Consider the following 22,428-nt stretch of genomic DNA (forward strand, 5'->3'; position numbering starts at 1 on the left):
TGTGGCACATTTGTACATCTGTGTGTGACTGAGTCTGAACATAAAATAGCGCCTATGCACTCGGCTGTGGCTTTTTCTTACACCAAGTTCTGATGTGCTTCATCTGCTACTTTGTATGTTTAAAATACTAGTACTAATGTCAGGCGCTAATAATATTGGTTAAATTTGAACAGTTGCGGATGGGTGTTTATATCTGTAATAACACCCACTCCACACAACAAAATCAAAACTTGCTCTCACAACTCATGCAATCTAGATAGCCGCAAGCAGGGTATAGTGGCCTGTGGATATGGCCAACACAATCTCACCTGATTGAAACCAGGTGTACCAAAAACAAACTGAATAACCCCTTGCGCTATTTAATTAGAGGCAACATGACATGAATACACTCAATAAAATAATTATAAGATAATTTTAATATCTAAAAAATCAATCATGTATAGGTTACATAGACATAATCATAAAAAATTGAGTTAATTAGTATGCGCATACAAGTAAAAAAGCTGAATGTTAAACCTACTAATTGAGCATAAGAGGTGGATCATATAGCTACTAGTGACCACATAGGGCTAATTCAATAATCATAAGTTGACAATGTCCTTAATTTTTGTTCTCGGAATATGACAGTCCCATTAGATGTGCTCATAAATATTTCATGATTGATTATCATGTGGTGTGATAAAAATAAATATGGAGCTTTTGTTTAGGTATATACCAATATATGAGTTTAACCAATTGCTCATAAGGATGAATAGTTCTTTACATGTGGAAAAAGATATCCAGAATAAATGGAGGAAATTTATATATCACCCGGGGCTTGGTGCACAGCAAGCACCTGTAGAAGAAAGCTCCCGTCTTCCACAGTCCGTAAGTGGCGTCCTCCGTCTCTCACTGTGTCTGGCTCTCATACACACACCTTGGATCGCTTGGAGAGAGAGAGGTGTTGGTCCGGCTCCCGGAGCTCTGCGCACCGCAGGCGCTGATCAGTTGATTTTGCTCCCGTCTTCAAGCCGCCGCATATAGCGTCCTCCCGTCTCCCGTTTGTCAATCTCGAGCAGTGCTGCACATCAATGTGGATCTATAAACAATGTCCACTGGGTCACCTAGGGCACCTTCTCTGACGCGTTTCGCTTCTAATTGAAGCTTCCTCATAGACTCTATGAGGAAGCTTCTATTAGAAGCGAAACGCGTCAGAGAAGGTGCCCTAGGTGACCCAGTGGACATTGTTTATAGATCCACATTGATGTGCAGCACTGCTCGAGATTGACAAACGGGAGACGGGAGGACGCTATATGCGGCGGCTTGAAGACGGGAGCAAAATCAACTGATCAGCGCCTGCGGTGCGCAGAGCTCCGGGAGCCGGACCAACACATCTCTCTCTCCAAGCGATCCAAGGTGTGTGTATCAGAGCCAGACACAGTGAGAGACGGAGGACGCCACTTACGGACTGTGGAAGACGGGAGCTTTCTTCTACAGGTGCTTGCTGTGCACCAAGCCCCGGGTGATATATAAATTTCCTCCATTTATTCTGGATATCTTTTCCACATGTAAAGAACTATTCATCCTTATGAGCAATTGGTTAAACTCATATATTGGTATATACGTAAACAAAAGCTCCATATTTATTTTTATCACACCACATGATAATCAATCATGAATTATTTATGAGCACATCTAATGGGACTGTCATATTCCGAGAACAAAAATTAAGGACATTGTCAACTTATGATTATTGAATTAGCCCTATGTGGTCACTAGTAGCTATATGATCCACCTCTTATGCTCAATTAGTAGGTTTAACATTCAGCTTTTTTACTTGTATGCGCATACTAATTAACTCAATTTTTTATGATTATGTCTATGTAACCTATACATGATTGATTTTTTAGATATTAAAATTATCTTATAATTATTTTATTGAGTGTATTCGTGTCATGTTGCCTCTAATTAAATAGCGCAAGGGGTTATTCAGTTTACTTTGTATGTTTGTAAAGCTCACTCTGAGAGGCTGTCCGCTGATTCTGCTATGCATATGCATAATTTTAAGAAAAGTATGGTACGCCAGGGCAGCCATCAGGGGAATACTGCCGGGACTTTAGTCCTGGCCCCAAGGGGGCACACATGGCAGCAGTGTGGATTGCAGCACACCACAGACTGCCATTGAGGGATGCCGGCGGAATTTGGAGCTGGCCACAAGCCAGTCGGACCTCACAGACCGGCAGCCAATCAGGATCAGCCGCAGCAGCAACTCTTGATTGGCTGTCAGTCCGCAAGCTCCAATATGCAGAGGGAGTGTAAGGTGATGGGGAGTTGGGGATGGGAGTCCCTGCCTATTCTGGCAGTCCTGGGCCCCACAATTTCTGATGGCAGACCTGCGGTAGGCTAGTAGTCTCGGAGCATCTCAGGCTCCTGCATATAGTGTATAAACAGTGTAGGAAGACACGTCTGTATAAGAAAATATAAGTTCATAATTACACTACTGGAACCCAGAATAGTTCTTCCTACAAGAGAATTTTAGGAATAAATCATAGTTGATCAAATGTACATTGTAAAGCTTAATTACTAGAAAAAGAATTCAGCTCAATTTGTCATTGTATCTAGGTGACTCAGAGGCCCAGCTCGCACATGATGAGATGCCTGTTTAGAATCAGTTTTGTTCCAAAGGATCCAATTGATTTACTCCGCAGGGATCCAGTTGCCTTTGAATATTTATACGTGCAGGTAAGAGCTAATCTTCTCTACATTAGCATATGATACAGAACTGATGTGATTTGGATTTAGAAAGGGTAATATGTTCTTATTTTTTTTATTTTATTAGTCATTAGTTACAAACAAATTAACAAGGTTTGTTGTTTCAAATTGATTTTTCATTTGCCAAACATTTTGGAGTTTTCTTTGATTAGTGCATTTATAGGACTGTTTCTAGATAAATATGAGATTATGATTTCTTACATGTCTTTGTTTAAAATACAAATCAGAATTAAATGTAATACGCTGCTTCACTGTTAAGCTCGTTCGTTTTAAAATCATGTATGCTGGACTGTGGGAATGTGAGCCTGATACACCATCTGCTGGTTGGTTACAGAGTTGCAATGATGTTGTTCAAGAAAGATTTGGACCAGAGCTGAAATATGATATTGCACTGAGACTAGCAGCGCTACAAATGTACATTGCAACAGTCACCACTAAGCAAACACAGAAAATCTCTCTGAAATACGTTGAGTAAGTATATTTGGGAATCCTATTACATTATGCTACACACTACTTTATATTTTGTAACTAGCATTGTGGTTAGTATTTCTGCCTTACAGCCCGGAGTCCAGAAGATAAACTCCTGACCATAGGACTGATTCAGAGCTGTGGATTTGAGCATTTTTTTATTTATTTGTGCACTGCACACTAGCCAAGTTTGATTAGCGATGGTAGTAAGGATTGGGTCACAGAGTGATTGACAATGAGCATTTGTGGGATGTAATGAAAGAGGGGTGGGGGTGGGGGTGGGGGTGGATGAGTTAAATGCAGACGGGTCACAATCTTTTTGGGGGGGTGTCTCAGCCTGCAGTTACGTTTGTGTACGCAGTTCCATATGGTTGCTCATGTTCAATAGTGCAACCAATGTGCGTCTTTGAGTGCAAGAGGCGGATTAGAGAAGCCGCAAATGGGCTTCCGATGTACAGTAAGTAATTGATATAATTTCTGTAAAGCTGCACAATATGGGATTGATTCTAAGTTGGAAGCAAAGTAAAAAAAAGTATCTGGAACAAACCATGTTGCAATGAAAGACGTGCACATACATTAATTATTTTAGCATGCAGGGTAAATACTGGCTGCTTTTGCATGTGGCCCACAAATGTTGCTTTATTTTTACAAAGCAATTTAGATTTCAGTTTGAACAAACCCCACCCAAATCTAACTCTCTCTGCACATGTTACATCTTCCCCATCTGCGGTGCAGCATGGTTCTGTCCAGGCTCAGCAGCCTCTGCCGTCGACTGTTAGCTAAATTTGTAGGATCCCTAGCAGTACATCTTGCCTGACACCTGTGAACTGTGATTCATATCTCAGTGTCTGCTGCTGCTAGGGTGTGTGAGCTGTGGAATGTTTCATTAGTAATCTTTAGTTAAACAAAAAGGACAATACAAAAACGTTTTCAAATTCAATTTTACCAAAAGATGATCATTAAGGTAAGAATTCACACAAGGTCAAATTGCATTTGGAATTTATTGCATAGGCATCACATTCATCATGTATATTGTGCTGCATGAGAAGAAAAGAAATATCAAAGTGAATAGATGCAAATAAATCCAGTATTGCAGGCAGCAATGTTAGTACTAATGATTACAAAATTCTCCCAAAATATATTGCTATTGAAGTTACATAGAAATATTCTGCAACAAGCATTACATCTTAAACATGCCCATATATGGATTATGACATGCCTCCACAGCACGCCACGCTTTGTGCAAGGCACTCTACTACAGACTACAGTATAATCTCCCTGAAACTAGTTTTCATAAGTAGGCAGGTATGCAGTTGGTCAATCACACCTCCAACTCTAGACCTTAATGCCAGCATTCCAGACATGATGTTATAAGTATTTTGTACTGGCTAATTTACTTAAAATCTTGCCTTTGTACAGCAACCAGTGACAACCAGAGAAAATATACAGTATCTCATCACTCCCTCCTCCAAATAGGGATAAAACCCCCAAAAGTTCTATTTTGTCAATAATACATAGATCTTTATGATCAATCTGGAATTTATGGTTAGTGAAAAACAATTTCCAGTTACAGAGGGGGTACAGTTGTGGATTGTTCATCGATTTATATAATCACCTTTGTGTCTAATAGTGGTTGAAAGTAGCTGTTTAGTAATTACCATCAGGGCTGTCTAGCCAAATTGGCTCCCAGTGCAAGATTTAAAAATACGCCCCTCCCCCCATTGACATGAAAAGGGGCATTGCCTCGCAAAAATGGGCATTGTCTCTCTAAAATTGGCGTGGTCTCACCTGAAAAGACTACCTTACACCTCAGTTTTTGACCCTGCACCAACAGATCACGGCCACCACAGGGAAAAAAAAACAAATTCCACCATATTAAGCCACACCCAGTAATGCCCCATGTACCATATTGTGCCACACACTGGAATGCCCTTGATACATTATGCCCTACAGTAAAGCTTCTAATTATGTTTAAATTACCTGCTCGTTGCCAAGGGTTTCACGCGCTGGGTGTCATGTTCATTGCCAGGGGTTTCATGATTTGGTATCCATGCTGGTTGCCAGGGGTTTCGTGCTCTGGGAATGGGTGTCATGATCGTTGCCAGGGGAGTGTAATGCTTGTTGCCAGGAGTAATGCTCGTTGTCATGGCTCGGGGGGGGGGGGTGTAATGCTGGTTGCTAGGGGTGTGTAATGCTAGTTGCCAGGGGTATGTAGTGGTCATTGTCAGGGCTCAGGGGTGTGTAATGCTAGTTGCCAGGGCTTTGTAATGCTGGTTGCCAGGGCTGTGTAATGCTAGTAGCCAGTGCTGTGTAGTGCTCATTGTCAGGGGTGTTTACAGCGCCCGCCTGCCTGCATCCTCCTCCCACCCGCCAGTTGGTCCCCTGCTCCCCCTCCTCCCCGTCATTAGTACTCCACTCAGGGTGGAGTTTCGTGAAATGACGCAATCGTATCATTACGCAAAACACCCCCCCTTCCCGAGCAAAGTACTCATGACGGGGAGGAGGGGGAGCACCGGGAGCAAGCAAAAGTATCGTGGCAGCTGCCCCATGCGATGGCACGCCTTGCCAGCTGCAGAAAAATGGCACCGGTTACCATTATGCTAACAGTGGGTAATTTGGAAAACCTTCTGAATTGCAAATGAATGTACAGTAGGCATAAATACAACAAATAAACAAATGCTGTTCTTACTGCAGAAAAGAATGGGGATTGGAGACTTTCCTTCCGTCTGCCGTATTACAAAGCATGAAGGAAAAGAATATAAAGAAAGCGCTGTCACACCTTGTCAAAGCTAATCAAAACCTGGTCCCTGCAGGCAAAAAGGTAAATTGGTTACACCACAGGAAGTAAAATATAAGGAAACACAGTATAATACACACAATGTATGAGATTCACTTCCAAAAGTAAGTAAAGCATTAATCCTTTCTTCAACCATTTAATCTGGGCATGTTTGCACTTTAAAACCAATTGAAATCTCTTGTTCTGCAATATTTACATAGAAATAGTTCTATGCAACCTTTGGAACTCCCAGGGCCATCATAACGTATAGGCATACTGGTCACCTGCCCAGGGCCCCACAATTCTAGGGGCTTCTGAGCAGGGGCGGGTGGTGGTCACACAATTAGAGCAGCAAGACCGCATTTTCTACCTGCCTCCTAGCCTGCAGCCAGACAGAGAATGGCAGATTGCTGGAACTATCCACCAATCAGAGTGCTGACAGCCATTCGCTGTATGGAAGCATGTGTAGAGATGGTGAAGGACTGCATGTTATAATTTTTCTAATAGATTCCTGTGAATGAGTGTGTAGGGGCCCCAGAGCATTGCTTTTCCAAGGGCCTACTATGCTATCACAACAGTTCTGGGCACTCAAACTACATTTCCTATGATACTTTGCAAGCATCTGCTGTCTGGGAGTTATTCGCTGAATGCTGAAGGTTGTTTCTTTTTCTCTGCAATATTAAACTGAAACTACCCACTACAAACGTAAGAATTATGCATGCAGTAGGCTCATGCTTACAAAGCTACAGGATATAGCTCTCCAATGATATATGCAATAGCCTGTGAGTTGCAGATACACTAGATGTGATATGCTGGCGATATACTAGATTTATACTAGATTTACTGCTAGATTTAAGGTGACTGCTCTAAATGTAGTGGCTAAATCGCTGACAGCTCGCAGGCAATTACATATAACCTCACCTGTGTGTTTCCTATTTGCATTTTTTATTTCTAGATAATGCAGACAAGAATGTGATTAGCATGTCAAATTCTAAAGGGTACATACTGTAAAACACATTTTCAAACATAATAAACTAGTTTGTATTGTTTCTATATTGCTTGAGTTACAGAATTTATAAAATGTTATAAAGGGAACTAGAAAGGATTGGTAAACTGGAAAAGTAAAAAAATATGGGGAAGATTTGAGGGATGTAGAAGGGTAAGTAAGTGACTCATAATGGTACTGATTCAGAGTCAGACACAGACACAGCTGTGGCGGTCTCTATTGCCACAGTCTCACCTGCTTCTTATGCTAATGCTGTGGGCAATATTCTAAAAACTGAGACAGCCACTTGCAGCTTCTTGAGATGGCGCACCATTGGTCACACCATCAAGACTTGCACCAGCCCTATGGAGTGGAGCGTAATGGTGTGCAGCAGCAAAGGAGCCTGAGTATGTGTTGGGAGAGATGTCTACTACTGTGGGCATTATGTGTATAAACGGCATTAAGTGTAAGGGGCGCTACTACTGTTGCCATTATGTGTATAAGCAGTGCTACTACTGTGGGCATTATGTATAAGAGGCAATACTGCTATGGGCATTATATGTGTAAGGGGCACTACTACTCTGAGCATTATGTGTATATGGGGCACTACTGCTGTTGCATTGTATATAAAGGGCACCACTGTTTGGCGTAACATGTATTAGGGGAATACTGTGTATTGTAAAGTGGGTACGGTGCATTACTATGTGGCGTAACATGCATAAGGGGCACTAATGTGTAAAGTAACGTGAATAAGAGACAATACTATGTGGGGTAATATTAATCAGGGGCACTACTTGCAGTGTATTGTGAATAAGATTGTGCTACAGTGTGGAATGATTTGAGATGGAGGTACTATTTTGTGGCCATCCCTCTTCCTTGTGTGACCATGCACCTCAGCCGCTTGCTGTCCCTTTGTAAAGTATGGGAGGGAGCAACAAATTTATAGTTTGCAGGTGGGGACACTGAACACCCTAACACCAGCCCTGCATTTGCATACTGAGCAGAGCCGGATTAACTGCGGGGCGGAAGGGGCAGTCGTCCCGAGGCCCCCACACACTGTCCTCACAACTGCAAAAAACATTGGAGTAGGAGTACAGCATTTACCTGTCTCCTCTCCGTCCTCCTCGGCAGCTGAGACGTTCCATTACAGCTGAGGCCGCCGAGGAGCTTCACTCACTGCAGTGTGAAATCTTAGGAGATTTTACATTATCTCGCGAGACTTCACACTGCCGTGAGTGAAGCGCCTCGGCGGCCGCAGCAGTAAAGCCACAGCTCAGCTGCCGAGGAGGATGGAGAGGAGACAGGTAAGTGCTGTACTCCTACTCCGATGTTTTTTTTGCAGTTGTGAGGACAGTGTGTGGGGGCCCCACAAATTTGTTGCCATGGGGCCCCCACAAACCTTAATCCGGCCCTGATACTGAGACACTTAATTGCTCACATTTGAGAACACACTCAGATGGAAAAGCTGCATCTGCCATAGGGCTGGTACAAGGGACCGATGTTGGAAACTAAAGACTCACCAATCTGTATCACACTGTCTGAAGATAGGCATCCCAGTCCTTGTACATTCAGATGCATGCCTGTACACCAGCGGAAAGGCTGATACTAGCATTAGCATATAGTCACAGGCGTGACTACAGCAAGAGACGCTAAAGCTGCCGCAGCAGCATGTGACTCACTATTATCCCTGAATGTGTTCTATTGACTTTTCTGCACTTTCTCTCCTACTTATATATATTCTCTTGTTTTGCATTAAAGTTCTCCTTATTTCTCTTTAGCCTTAAACATCCTCAAAATAATGATGGATTATGTTAAATACTATTAAGCAGAAAATGTAATATTGCCATTAATTTAACTTAAAGTTTACTTATATAATGAGATTATATCCTTTCGCTTATCTTTACAGCTGTCTGCTCTACAAGCCAAAGTGCACTATCTGAAGTTTCTTAGTGACTTGCGCTTATATGGTGGACGTGTATTTAAAGCAAAATTGATTGTAAGTACTATTTTATGCAGTATTTTATATAAATAGTATTCATATTTTCAGTCTGTCTATAATCTATGACTGCAATAAAAGGATTGCAGAAATAATCAATGTAAAATTAATTGTGAAAGCTAGTAAAAGCGTCACCAATATTTTCCTGGGCAATTTCCCACGTCTCCCTGAACAAGTAGACATGGAAATGATTGAATTTCACAGCTGATCAAATATACATGTTGCTTCATTGATTTAAATTTAAATGCATTTACCTATCCATATTCATTTAATCAACAAATGCATTTATAATGTTTACTACCGGTGGTGCAATTTATTTTTAATCTTGCCTTAGATTGGCCAGCAGCGAACTAGGAAAAATGTAACCCTTTTATTTCCTTCTACTTACAGCAGGGAGAAAAACATTCAGATGTTACCTTGTTAGCTGGGCCAAGATATGGCATCAGCCATGTAATCAACACAAAAACCAACCTAGTAGCACTGCTGGCAGATTTCAGCCACGTCAATCTGATAGAAATGTATACAGAAGATGATGTTACAGTTCGAGTGGAGCTTCATGTTCTTGATGTGAAAGTAAGTACCATTGTTTTCAGGTTCTGCCTTTTAAAATAACCATTTTTTTCACTAATTGAATTGTTCCCAAGAGAGTATCTGTTAGTGGATTTCTTCTGTGCAAACCTTGACATTAGGCTAGTTATTGTGTAATCTTGTGAGATTTTTTTAATAACAAAAAAAGGGCACAGGAAAAAAAGTGGGGGACATCAACACTATTGTAATTGTGACGTCATCATAAACTTAAATTCACCATGGTTGAAATGTAGCCAGAGACTTTCTGGGAATAAATTAAATTCAAATAAAGATTAGTGTGTTCTCTTTAGAAAATATTCTGATCCATCTATAAGCAGTACTGGATCCTCCTGGTTACTTTGGGAAACCTTAAATATCTGGGAAGACACTTCATAAAACTGTGTTTGGAATTCAATAGAGTCCTGGCAGATATTCAACATAAAGATCCTATTGGTAGCATTAAACATCCATTCTCCTAATACTCCTGATACAGTGTATATCATTTTAATCCACTTTATTTCATTTTTTTTTATTTTCAACCCAGGTATTCTGTATGTCAAAAACAATGTAAAAATATTTTGCTAGTTTATTATTAATTGTTGATATAGCATTTTAACTTATAAAAATCCATGTAAAATGTTAACATCATAGGGCATCTCTAATATGCATATTACAATATCTAGAATTGTTTATCACTGGATACATATTTTAGCATAGTTCCTCTAGTGCGTCACTTATACTCATCATTGGGCTTTGTGTTTACTATTTATGAGTTAGGCTGCACACCTACCAACAATATTAAATATGAAAACCGCTAGCATGTATATAATCCACAGGTTCTCAAACTCGGTCCTCAGGACCCCACACAGTGCATGTTTTGCAGGTCTCCTCACAGAATCACAAGTGAAATAATTAGCTCCATCTTTGGAACTCTTAAAATGTGCCAGTGAGTAATTAATACACCTGTGCACCTGCTGGGTTACCTGCAAAACATGCACTGTGTAGGGTCCTGAGGACCGAGTTTGAGAACCTATGATATAATCTAACTTAAATTAACAAGAGATAATAAATAAAATAATAAAACAAATTAATTAGCATTAAAATAAAATACTAAAATTGGAAAGTGGAACCACTTGATACCAACCAAGAAAACACCAGGATAAAGCAACAATATTTATCATAGACAATTCAGGATATCCCGATCTCTTTACAAGGACCCATAATAAAGTACCTTCCTTAACCCACAGAACTTCTGTTGGAGATTCCTGGAGCTCTCCAGTATTTAGGCACAACGCTAGTTAGAAAATAATAAAGGAGACCCCTGTCAATAGCAAATATAAGATCGTCACGGACAGAGTAAGGTGTGTAAATGGGAAAGAAACTGTCCAGTCATTTGATATAAATATACTTTTGGACAAACCCTTCTAATTGTTTGTCCCCCACTCATGAAGCCATAAAAGTATTGGCTTACAAAGGAGACTGTTGTTAATTGTCTGGGTGCTAGATTTGATCTTCTAGCTCTGTGGCTATGTCATTAATTTTGAAAGCATGCCTGTAGCATAGTGTGATATGTACCTAATGAATGCTCCAATAAATTTAAATAACATCATACCAGCTTTAACATATTTAATATCTTTTTCTACAGTAAATGTTGAAACTGATTGTAGAAATAGTGTGTACAAGTACATTCATATATCCACTAACATAATATAGACTATCAGCATTGCAATTCATGATGTTAACAATCTAACAATAGAAAACTGCTAAAACATAGTATGAGAAGAGAATAATGTGTTAAACTCAGATACAGGAGTAAAGGGTCAAGTTATCACTGTAAACTGAAGGACTCAAATATGATAATAATAGTTAGAAACTTCGGATAATAACTAAGCCAACAATTCTGGACAGATCCTCTCTCACATAAATCATTCTGGCCACACACGTGGGTTGTCAGATCAGATCAAATCCAGTTGGATCACTTCCACCTTGCTACCAGCTTGTGCAGGTAGAAGATTCCTGGACAGCCAATTGGGATCATCCTTCAGCCTTAGTTTTTGCCCTGCCTCATGTTGATCAGTTTTGATAGGAGCAACCTCGAGTTTAAACCTCAGAAATGGAAACTTAGCAATTTGTGAGTGAAGAGTTCTTGGTATGGGTGATTTAGGGGGAGGGCGGTTTGGGGGGGGGGGGGGGGGGGGGGCTGCTGGATCTCCTGCGACATTTTATTGAATCAGCTTTTACATTGGATGAAATCATGGAAAGATATTTATATTTCACCATAGAATAATCTAGTCTGTGTTCTAGATGTTAATATCTATTTTCTTTCTACAGCCTATAACGCTGCTTATGGAATCATCTGATGCTATGAATCTAGCCTGCTTAACAGCAGGTTATTACCGACTCTTGGTCGATTCAAGACGTTCAATTTTTAATGTGGCAAATAAAAATACAGCCAACAGAGAAGCAGGTACTTGTTTTTTTTTCCTTTAACATATTATAAGTTGGCTATTTTGTTAAGTAAATATTAACATATAAGCATCATTTATTTGTAGAATGCTTCATAGTTTATTAATAAAAATAAAGTGGAAATAATCATTGTTAAATATTATTTTTTTCCCCTTCAGGAAATGAAATACGAACTAAACTTAACTATCATGATTGTGATTGGAATTACTTACCCAAATCAACCATCTTTGCTTATGAAGAAAATCAGGAAGTGCAACAAATATATACAGACTTGAAACAACGAAATGTTGATATTTCCGATAGTCCGCTATGTCATAATGACCGTCGGAGTTTGTACATAGAGTCTGCATTTAATTCAGGAGAACTTGATCAGCAGTTAACCAAACAGTGTGACCATATAGATTTAGAAAACAGCCTCAGTGTAAGCCAGACATCATTGGTATCTTACTCTGGACTGGACCACTCTAGCATAGCACAAGATTCTCCCAGGAGTGCAAAAGTGTCTTTTATATTTGGCAATCACGACCTGGATCCCATAAACCCACAGACACTTGGCTATGAAAGACTGATGGATGAAAGCCCTGACATGTTAGACAAACAAAATGTAATTTACTTAAATAATGCCAATGACATTAAAGACTTAGACTTGACATCGGATGCTGAAAGCATCCATTTTGCTGCTAATGCGGTTTATGCAAATATATCTGAGAGTAAAATTTTTGGAAATGCCGAAGGGATTGAAGAGCCTCTATTACATGATATTTGTTATTCTGAAACGACAGACGATGTTGAGGATGAGGATGAGGCAAGTTGCGAAGAAGATGCTATCGTGCCAGAAGATAATAGAAAAGATATTCTTAGCATGTCAGGATCCAGCGATGATATCATTGATCTGACCTCACTTCCACCACCAGAAGGGGATGACAATGAAGATGATTTCTTGTTGCATTCTTTGAATATGGCTATTGCTGCTCCTCCTCCTGGATTCAGAGACAGCTCTGATGAAGAGGACTGTCAGGGTCCATCTGCTTCTGCTGTCAGTATGTCTAATGATGACATTCCGGTGTCTCTTATTGATGCTGTTCCAACCAGTGCAGATGAAAAAAGTGAACCAACCCTAGAAGATGCAGTGGTTTCAAATCTTCAAGCGATGCAAGATTTGGCTGTCTCAGAAGAAAGCCAAGCTGATGACACCTCAGGTTCTTTCACCATTGTGACGTTTATTCATTAGCATACAACACCCATCATGTCATCCCTTTGATCCATCATATTTTTATTTTTGTATTTGTGTTACAATTCTTCATATCCAAACCACCTTTTATTTTATCCATTGGACCTGCCGTTAATTTTATGATTTTTGAGTTTTCATATAAAAGTTATTAAAAAAAGGTATGGTTACACATGGTGTTAGACTGTGTAGATCATATCCAAAATATTACCGTAATGAAGTGCAACATTCACTAACATGCTTCTTTCTTTTTGTGGCTCACAGGTGTAACAATGCTGAGGGCATACAGTCCTGAGTCTTCCTCGGATTCTGGCAATGAAACTAACTCCTCGGAAATGACAGAGAGTTCAGAACTGGCTTCGGCACAGAAACAAACAGAAAACACATCCCATGCAATGATGCAGAGCAGTGATGGCCATCAGAGTCTGATGGCAGAACAGACTGACATGTCTTTAGCGAAGAACCAAACTGGATGTATATCTGTAAGACTCTCATCTTCTTTAACAAATCGACAGGCCATGGAACTTCAATCAAAAGCTGTGCCTTCAAAACAAATGCTTCATTCTGATAACATAGAAATGGAGCCAGAAACCATGGAGACAAAATCGGTCAGTGACTACTTTAACAAAACACAAATGGAATCTTTGGTGTATGCTTGCAAAAGGAAAAATAAGCCTGATACAGAAACAAAAACGCACTTTGATGTAAACGTTACAGTTAAAAAGCAAGTAGGTAAACGACCAGAAACTGATGGCGAATTAAAAGCAAAATTTGAAACACTTCCTCCAAAGGACTGTCAGCACCTAAGTAATTTTAATTTGGAAAGAACTTCTTTTCGGAAAGACAATCAAAGATGGTATAACACCACTGAGAAGGGAGCACTAGAGAAAGTACCAGCCGGTACAGTGTATGTTAAGACGCTGCCAAGGCTATCTGGGCTAGGAAAAATGGAAACTGATGGCAAGGATGATGTACACGCTGAAAATGCTCTTTCTAAACAAGAGGATATTTTTATTCCCAATGCAGCTTTCATTTCTTCTTCCAAAGAAAGTGGTGACTCTGAAGTTGATAATACATCTGCAGAACATATTTCTAAGCTAGTAGACACAGAACAGAGCATAAATAGGATTTGTGAGTACCACATCGCCAAGAACATGTCATCGTTTCAAAGCGAAGGACATTTTTCTCTTCAAAGTTCCCAGTGCTCTTCTGTGGATGCAGGCTGCAGTACAGGTAGCAGCTCATGCGCGACTCCTGTTGAGTCTCCACTGTGTACTTCTGATGTTAAACGTATTCTCTCTGATGCATCAGTAAAGAGTGGGAGTTATCTAAGCTCAGATGAAAGACAGACTATGCTAACAAATCATGGGGCATCATATTCAGAACTGCATCAACAAGGTGACACCACTAGTCACAGGACAAGTGGAACTGGTGCACATACGTCAGTGAATGCAGACCCATTGTTTGGAACCTTGAGAGAAGGATGTCATCGGACTTCCAAGATTAAAGAAACCACAGGTACATCACTAATTGTTTTCATATCTGAGATTTTTTTTTACTCTGTAGGAAGAAATTAAATTTATAAGTATTTACGCATACTTTTTATCATTTCACCACTTAATGTGTGTAAATATGTCAAATGTAAAACCTGTATAAATATACTATTTTATTTATTTAAAAAAATTGAAAAGACATAAAACATATTTCATCCAAAAATACATTCAAGTACAGAATAAACATAGTAGAAGTATGATATACTGATACCTGAGTCGAACGCACAAGTGGTTGCTATTCCTTTTGGCGGCAGCAGCCTACTCACTAGTTCATGCCTGTATATGGTGATTATTATGTGTCTGCAAGTGGAAGGCTGGCCTGGCCACTGTCTCTACATCCACGGTCAGAGAAGTCCTCATTGATGTCTTGTCTGTCTGAAACAAGTGGCCCATTTCTGCCCATACACTGTACATAGAAGTCAGCTCACGTGCCCACTCCCATGAGATGGAATGGTTCCATGTGATCACATGGTTACTGTCTGGAAATGCCTATTTTATGGATACCATGGTCCGTCAATAGATAAATCTGTCCGCTATTTCACTCTCTGTATGTGGAGCATGCGCAGTTGGCATTTGCTTTCTACAGCGCATGCGCAGATTGCAGATATCCATCAGATCCATCCTCAGTTGGACTTGCTTTCAACTTAGAATTAGACTCCAAATGTCATATCTATCTATCTATCTATCTATCTATCTATCTATCTATCTATCTATCTATCTATCTTCTAAGAAAAAAATTTACAATCAAATTAAGTCTTAAAAAAGCACATTATTCAGCTGGCAACATTCTCCAAATAACATAATTGCCCCTATGACTGAATTTGTTGTGCTGGTACTGCACACCAAATACCCCGGTCTACACAATGGGCCTGATTCATATTTGCAAGTAAAGCAAAAATGCAAGCAACTGGGTTGGCTATATGTTTTGTGTGGTATCCGGACTCCAGGTCGACAGCACAAAGGTCGACACACCTTAGGTTGACTCCAATTGGTCGACGCACCTTAGGTCGACATGGACAAAAGGTCGACAGGAACAATGTCGACATTGGAAAAGGTCGACATGAGTTTTTCACGATTTTTTTCTTTTTTTTGATCCTTTTCATACTTAACGATCCACGTGGACTACGATTGGAACGGTAAAGTGTGCCGAGCGAAGCGGTAGCAGAGCAAAGGCACCATGCCCGAAGCATGGCGAGTGAAGTGAGCCATGCGAGGGGACGCGGTGCACTAATTGGGGTTCCCGGTCACTCTATGAAGAAAACGACACCAAAAAAACATAAAAAACTCATGTCGACCTTTTTCCATGTCGACCTTGTTCCTGTCAACCCTTTGTCCATGTCGACCTTTGTCCATGTCGACCTTAGGTGTGTCGACCAATTGGCGTCGACCTAAGGTGTGTCGACCTTTGTGCTGTCGACCCTCAGTCCCAGACCCGTTTTGTGTGCAGAGTAAATACTGGCTGCTTTTGCATGTAGCACACAAATGTTAGCTTTATTTTTACACTGATTTCAGTTTAAACACACCTCAACCAAATCTAACTCTCTGCACGTTACATCTGCCCCACCTGCAGTGCAACATGGTTTTGCCCAGTTGCTTGGTTTGTTTTGCTTTACTTACAATATTTCTTTGTATGAGACATCAGACGTGTTGTGGAAATGTTTAGAGCATTTCTGGGTGGTGGCAAAAATGCACGCAGAAAAATGATCCATTTAATAGGTGTGATATTGGAGTGTGGCTGGCATGTCCGGGAAAGCGGCTGCATACACAGACGCATAGCTGCAGACATTGGAGATCATAGTAAGATGGATAACCTGCACTTGCCATAGGGCATCTCAGTCCTTTCACAATAATATGCATGGATGTACACAAGAAAAGGACTTTGTGGCGGTATCTGCATAAGTTGCAGGTGGGCGACTGCCAATAGACGCTGCTGCATTTGCTTCTGTGTACACCTCTGAATCAGGATCTATGCCTGCAGCATGCAACTTTTTTTACACATCAGAACTTCTCTCTTCCAAACATAGGGGTGAAGAAACAAACATGTCTGCGGGGGGAGGCAGGACCCGTCATGCAGGGCGGACTTGCCCTGTGCAGGGCTGCCCCCTGCATGTCAAAGAATTTGATCATAGATGTGCGGTTTTGCGCACACATATACGATCAGGTCTGAATTACCCTCAAAGTCCTTTAACGTGAACTCTTGGGTTGGGTTGGGTTGGATTACAAAAAAAGAATGACTGTATACTGGGTACACCTGACCAGTTGGATTATTACCTTAAGATTCTGACATTATATAAAACATTAGAGTATTTTCAAGTAGTAATAGATGGATGGAGTGGGGGGGTGCCCTTCCTATTTTGTGAATCCCAGGCCCACAATTTCTGATGGCAACCCTGCGTGTGCTTGTAGATAGACTGGCTGTTCAATAAATGAAGGCAGCATGGAGTAGAGGCAGTTCACATAGATAGCAATGAAATGAAGATAGACATCACAATGAGTGTTTCATTCATTTTCACAGGTCCTCATATATGTCCCCGAAAGGTTAGCCGCAAATATTAAGTATCACCTGCATTCGGAAGTTAGCCGGAAATATTAAGTATCACCTGTATGTAAGACGGAGGGACCGCATCAGGTATCGGAGATACCTGCTGCGATCCCCCCATTTCCGCCCGCAGACACATCTCCCATAGGTTTCTAAGGGGGGTGCAATGGCACCCAATGTATCAATACTTGGAATGGAAAGCATTTCCGATATTGTTTCCCGCAGCTACCGCAATCTTTTGATTGTAGTAGTCCATTGTAGCCTATGGGCTACGTATCATGTAAAGTAGATCTGGCTAGGTTCCCAGGAACCCTCCGCTAGAAATACCGCAGTGCATCGCGGTCATGTGTTACCACGCATGCGCAAAACCCCTGGCCACCCACAGAGCACATCACAGAAACAGGCACCTTTGAGAGCCCCTGTCCCTGCTGGTCCAAGGTGATACATTCACCCAGTAGGATTGCATATTGCAGTACGATACTGGGTGGTAAGATACCACCCAGATAACATTCAATAAGCAATCCTTGATAAATGGGCCCCATAGACTGAGTCTTTAAAATGTCCATATGTAAGTCAGGGGCAGGGTTTAGTGTATTTTCTATACTGAGCTAATATAAGCCACATTGTAACGCAAAGGTGTTTATGTAATAATCAAATATTAGACTTTTGTTACATAAGCTTTTTAGAACACTATCGTTCTCCAGCCAGTAGAACGGCTTTCAGAAACCGCAGTATTATTGACCTTAATGGAAAGTGCTGTTTCACAAAAGGAGCACTTCAGAACATTTTAGCTTCTAAAAAGGCATGTAGTGTTAGAGCAGCTCAGAGCTCTTGTGTGACAAGGAACCTGAGTGTTATAGTATACAGTAGCTGCAGAATGTCTGGATCTTCTGCATGAAAACACCCAGCACTGACAATACCCTAAGAAAAATTTTTACCGAAAAAAATATATATTTTATGATGTTGGAAATATTAGTTCTCATATTACGTATTTGATTTTATTATTAGTGTATGTTTGATTTCATGCATGGTACTGTTAAATATGTTTATTTTTCTGCATCTCAAGAGCCAGTGTATTTTTTTCAAATTCTAAGGTGTCTAATAAGCTAATTTACCCCCCTTATTTTGTGCACATGCATGATCCAAGGACACGCATGTGCAGGAAAAGTGTTGGGACAAAATACAAATAGGTTTTACTGATACCAGAACAGTTGTTCTTCAAAACATTTGCCCTATCAAAATAATGGTAAATTGCCCCGATACTACAGTACTTTATGTGCTGATAATAGATATTAGCTATTGGGGCAAATCTGCACAAAATCAATAAATATGCTTCTTAGTTTAACTTTAAAGGAGCATATTTAGATAAATTAAGTAACGTAGATGAATTATGTTTTCCCCACCCTGTAAAACTGAAATGGTTACTTGAAATGTGGTCCTTGTTTGGATCCCTTTATTACCTGTGTATTTATTAGATACAGTACCTCCTCCCCTTTCTCTCTCTCTCTCTCTCTCTCTCCCCACCTGACCAATTACATACATTTACATGTATTTAGCTAGGCTCGGAATAAGATATCAATATAAGAGCCCCTGGCAGATTACTCCACTTGGTGAGGCTTCCTTAGTGGGAGAGTTCTTCTTTAACAGCACCTATTAAAAGTCAGTACAGAGCAGTTTCTTATTCATAGTTTTATGTAATATTTTTTTCAGAAATGCTTAACAAATATCTCTGTTTTTCTACTACCCCTAGTGTAGCTTTGACAGAGCCTGCTAAAGGACGAAGAGATGGCATGTCTGAAGCTACACTTAAACACCTGAAAGGGGACCCTACTGCATTATCCTGCATTTGCTCAGAATCAAATGTGCCAACTCAGAATCAAGACTCTCTCTATTCTCACCAACGGAACCAGGCCTGTGCTGCAGATATAAACTCACAGTCACACCAGTATGAGATGTCCGGTGGAAGCCTAAAAATGCCACATAACAGAAAAGTACTGAGACGCAGCAGCAGTGTCATAACCAGATCTTCAGGCATGGAGGCAACCGACAAGAAAATTTCTTCAATAAGCCTGTGCTTGGATGGAATAGAGACAGAATCTTCCCGATCTGAAAAAAGATTTGAGCTTCCACTGGGAAAAAAATTATCAAAAAGTTGCTCCCATAGTTCTGTGACCTCGATCAGTGAAAGTAAGGATAGCAGAAGGTCTGCTACTGCCGGTTCTATGCAAAAGGTACAAAAACAATCTAGGTCTTTGCCTTTGTTGAAGCTAGATGCAAGTAACTGGAAGTGCAGAGGGCCCTTTAGTTATTGCTTCCAAAACAGGGGAAATACTGGCGATGAAGAAGAGGATGAGTGTGAAGAGATATACAATGGGAATAACAATGAAAATAAAGAACTATCATGTGTGTACTTACCACAATCACCACCAGTGGAAGTGCAAAAAGGAGATCAGGTTTCATCCACACAGAGCGGAAGTCAAGATGTAGAATCTCCCAGAGCCACTATATTAATAGCCACAAAACCTACTGAGGATGATCAGGCTGTTCGGCAAATGAAGTTGGATGTCCAGAATATGGCATTTGATGAAAAGATTACCAGAATAAATGCACTAAAAGAAAAAGTTTATTCAGTACCTGATGGATTCAATGCTGCTCAAAGAGATGCTAATGAGTTACTTTGCCTAATACGATCAAATCTCAGTGGAAAGGGGGAAGAAGAAAGATTAGATACATATGACCAGGAGCTGTCTCAGTATAAACAACGTTTGTCCGTGGAATCAAGACAGCTAGGAAGTGCCTGCAGGAAAATGGCCGCCACAGACAAGGACCCGGAAGAAATGCTATCAGCTATGACTTCAAGCTTTCAAATTCTCTGTTGTTTGACAGAAGCTTGCATGCGATTAGTGAAAGCAGTGAACTCTGAAACACAGCAACAAGAAATTGTAGCAAAAATAGATGAGGTGGTATTGAACTACATTTGTTTGTTGAGAGCCGCAGAGAGCACATCAGTGAAGATGTTCAATGATCCTAGTGTTAAACTTATGGCTCGACATTCTAGTACTATGGCTGCCGTTGTAAGCACACTAACACGTTCTCTTAAAATGCTTTTGAACAAATAAATTAAGATAGTCATGTCATAAACTACCTTAACAAAGCCATACATTAAACATTTTCCATGTGTATAGACCAATGTAAATAGCATAACCTTCTTAACTTCCAAAACCCATTTTGTTCCTCCTTTTGACATCGAACCTAGAGAATATCTCAAATGCTGATGTAATGCAACCTCCTGCAAGAACTAAGCCTTCAGGAGCCTAATGAACCTTGATTACTTATCTTGCATTATCTGCAGGCACATTATGTTAACATTTAACCCTTGCTGCATCTTCCACTTTTCCTCCCAGACAAGTCATACTAGAGATAGGAAATTGAATCATACTGTAAATAGACAGTATTTAATATTTTAAATTATAATTTTTAAGATCTGAAAATTATGAAATATGTTTCAATTCAAAGAACGTATTATGGTTTACTAGAATATATATATATATATATATATATATATATCCGTATATAGATATATATATATACACAATAAAATTATTTTTTTTGTTCATGCTGTGTATTTGTTGTCATTTACTTAATGATGAGGATGTTCACAGAGTCAAATATCATAGGTAAGTAGAGTAGGGGAGAGTGGGGTAAGATGAGCCAGAGGGTAAGTTGAGCCGCCCCCTGTATCTAGGCAACTGTATATTTTTGTTGTCTTGTGACTATAAGTTCAGGAAACACCCATCATTTCTATCTGGCTGTGATGGAGAGAAGCACATGGTAAAGTGGTAAGTATGTTTTATTCACAAGAAACTTCTCAAAGTAAATTTTGTACATGTCAGGTATAATGTCTACTATTCCCAGATCTAAAAATATATATCATACATGTTGGTGATTTGCCAGTATATAAAACCATATGGATCATTTAGCTAAAGATCAGCCTGAATTACTAAACTAGGCACTTTTTTTCCAAAATGGTGCCTGTGGGGTAAACCAAGCCAATTAGAGATTGAGAGCGACAGAGTGCAAGATTTCTCTGCAGAATCCGGGGAGTGCTGTCACGAGAAACACACTTTAGCATTTGAGGAAATAATGTGCCATGTTTCCCACAAAGGGGTAGATTTATCAAAGCTCAGAGAGAGATAAAGTGGGGAGAGATAAAGTACCAATGAATCAGATTCGTCAAGGCTTGGAGAGATATAAAGTGGAGGGAGATAAAGTACCAACTAATCAGCTCCTGTAATTTTTCAGACACAGCCTGTAACATATAAAAACTATGGGGAATACCGCACTGACCATTGATATTGTGCTAATCAGTATAAAGAAACCAAAATTAAGACAAATATCACAATAAATTCCTCTTAATATACAGAACAAAAAAATGAAGTAATACAAAGGCGCTGTTTAACACTCTATTCTGTCCTTATTTTCTTATCCTAAACATTCTTTCAATAGACAGTATTCTTCTTTCAACCAGATCCTCCTCAGATAATGCAACCCTCCAACATACGATTCGCACCTTTCAACTGACCTCCTCAGATAGAGTATGTGCATCAAAAGGTTTCTTTTTGTTCCCCACACAATGTTTATATCAAAGCCGGACAGCCACTTGTCCTGGCCCTTGTAGTGGACACCTCATAGAGGTTCCCTATATGCACAGAAAGGTTTCTTTCATTTCCTCTTCATTCCAGATAGCAATCACTCCCCCGTCATAATGTGGGTAAAAAAGATATTTTGACGGATATCCACAAGTAAAAATATTTATTGTAAATTACATAGGTATATCCGAAAAAAACAATTAAAATATAAAAACATAAAACCAAACACAAAAATTACCCAAATAGGCTTTTGGTTTGCTCCACTATACACTCACAGGTATACAGCACCACGTTTACCTTTTGTTCGGCAAACCTCTATATATCATAGAGTGCTAGTTCTTACCGGGATAGTGTAGAAAAAATGTGGAGATATCCAAATTACCTAGGGTATAGAAACACCAACGCGTTTCGGATTTAGTATCCTTCCTCAGGGTGTGTTTTGGAGCAAAC

General features: G+C 40.0%; 1 protein-coding gene across 2 annotated transcripts in view; it reads left to right on the forward strand.

Moving 5' to 3' along the window:
- FRMPD4 (FERM and PDZ domain containing 4) overlaps nucleotides 1-20,859 on the forward strand; it is a 722,630-nt gene extending 701,771 nt beyond the window's left edge. The window contains exons 10-18 of one of the 2 annotated variants that reach the window (XM_063953505.1): nucleotides 2,602-2,721; nucleotides 3,086-3,222; nucleotides 5,914-6,040; nucleotides 8,887-8,976; nucleotides 9,367-9,549; nucleotides 11,875-12,010; nucleotides 12,168-13,208; nucleotides 13,502-14,755; nucleotides 19,080-19,166. In XM_063953505.1, the coding sequence (XP_063809575.1) occupies nucleotides 2,602-2,721; nucleotides 3,086-3,222; nucleotides 5,914-6,040; nucleotides 8,887-8,976; nucleotides 9,367-9,549; nucleotides 11,875-12,010; nucleotides 12,168-13,208; nucleotides 13,502-14,755; nucleotides 19,080-19,084 (3,093 nt within the window). In that variant the 3' untranslated portion in view covers nucleotides 19,085-19,166. Of the gene's footprint in view, nucleotides 1-2,601; nucleotides 2,722-3,085; nucleotides 3,223-5,913; nucleotides 6,041-8,886; nucleotides 8,977-9,366; nucleotides 9,550-11,874; nucleotides 12,011-12,167; nucleotides 13,209-13,501; nucleotides 14,756-19,079 lie in introns of both variants that reach the window. The other variant, XM_063953504.1, reaches the window with a different exon arrangement.
- The last annotated feature ends 1,569 nt before the right edge of the window (nucleotides 20,860-22,428 follow it).

Source organism: Pseudophryne corroboree, chromosome 2 (assembly GCF_028390025.1).
Source record: "Pseudophryne corroboree isolate aPseCor3 chromosome 2, aPseCor3.hap2, whole genome shotgun sequence".
Lineage (NCBI taxonomy): Eukaryota > Metazoa > Chordata > Amphibia > Anura > Myobatrachidae > Pseudophryne > Pseudophryne corroboree.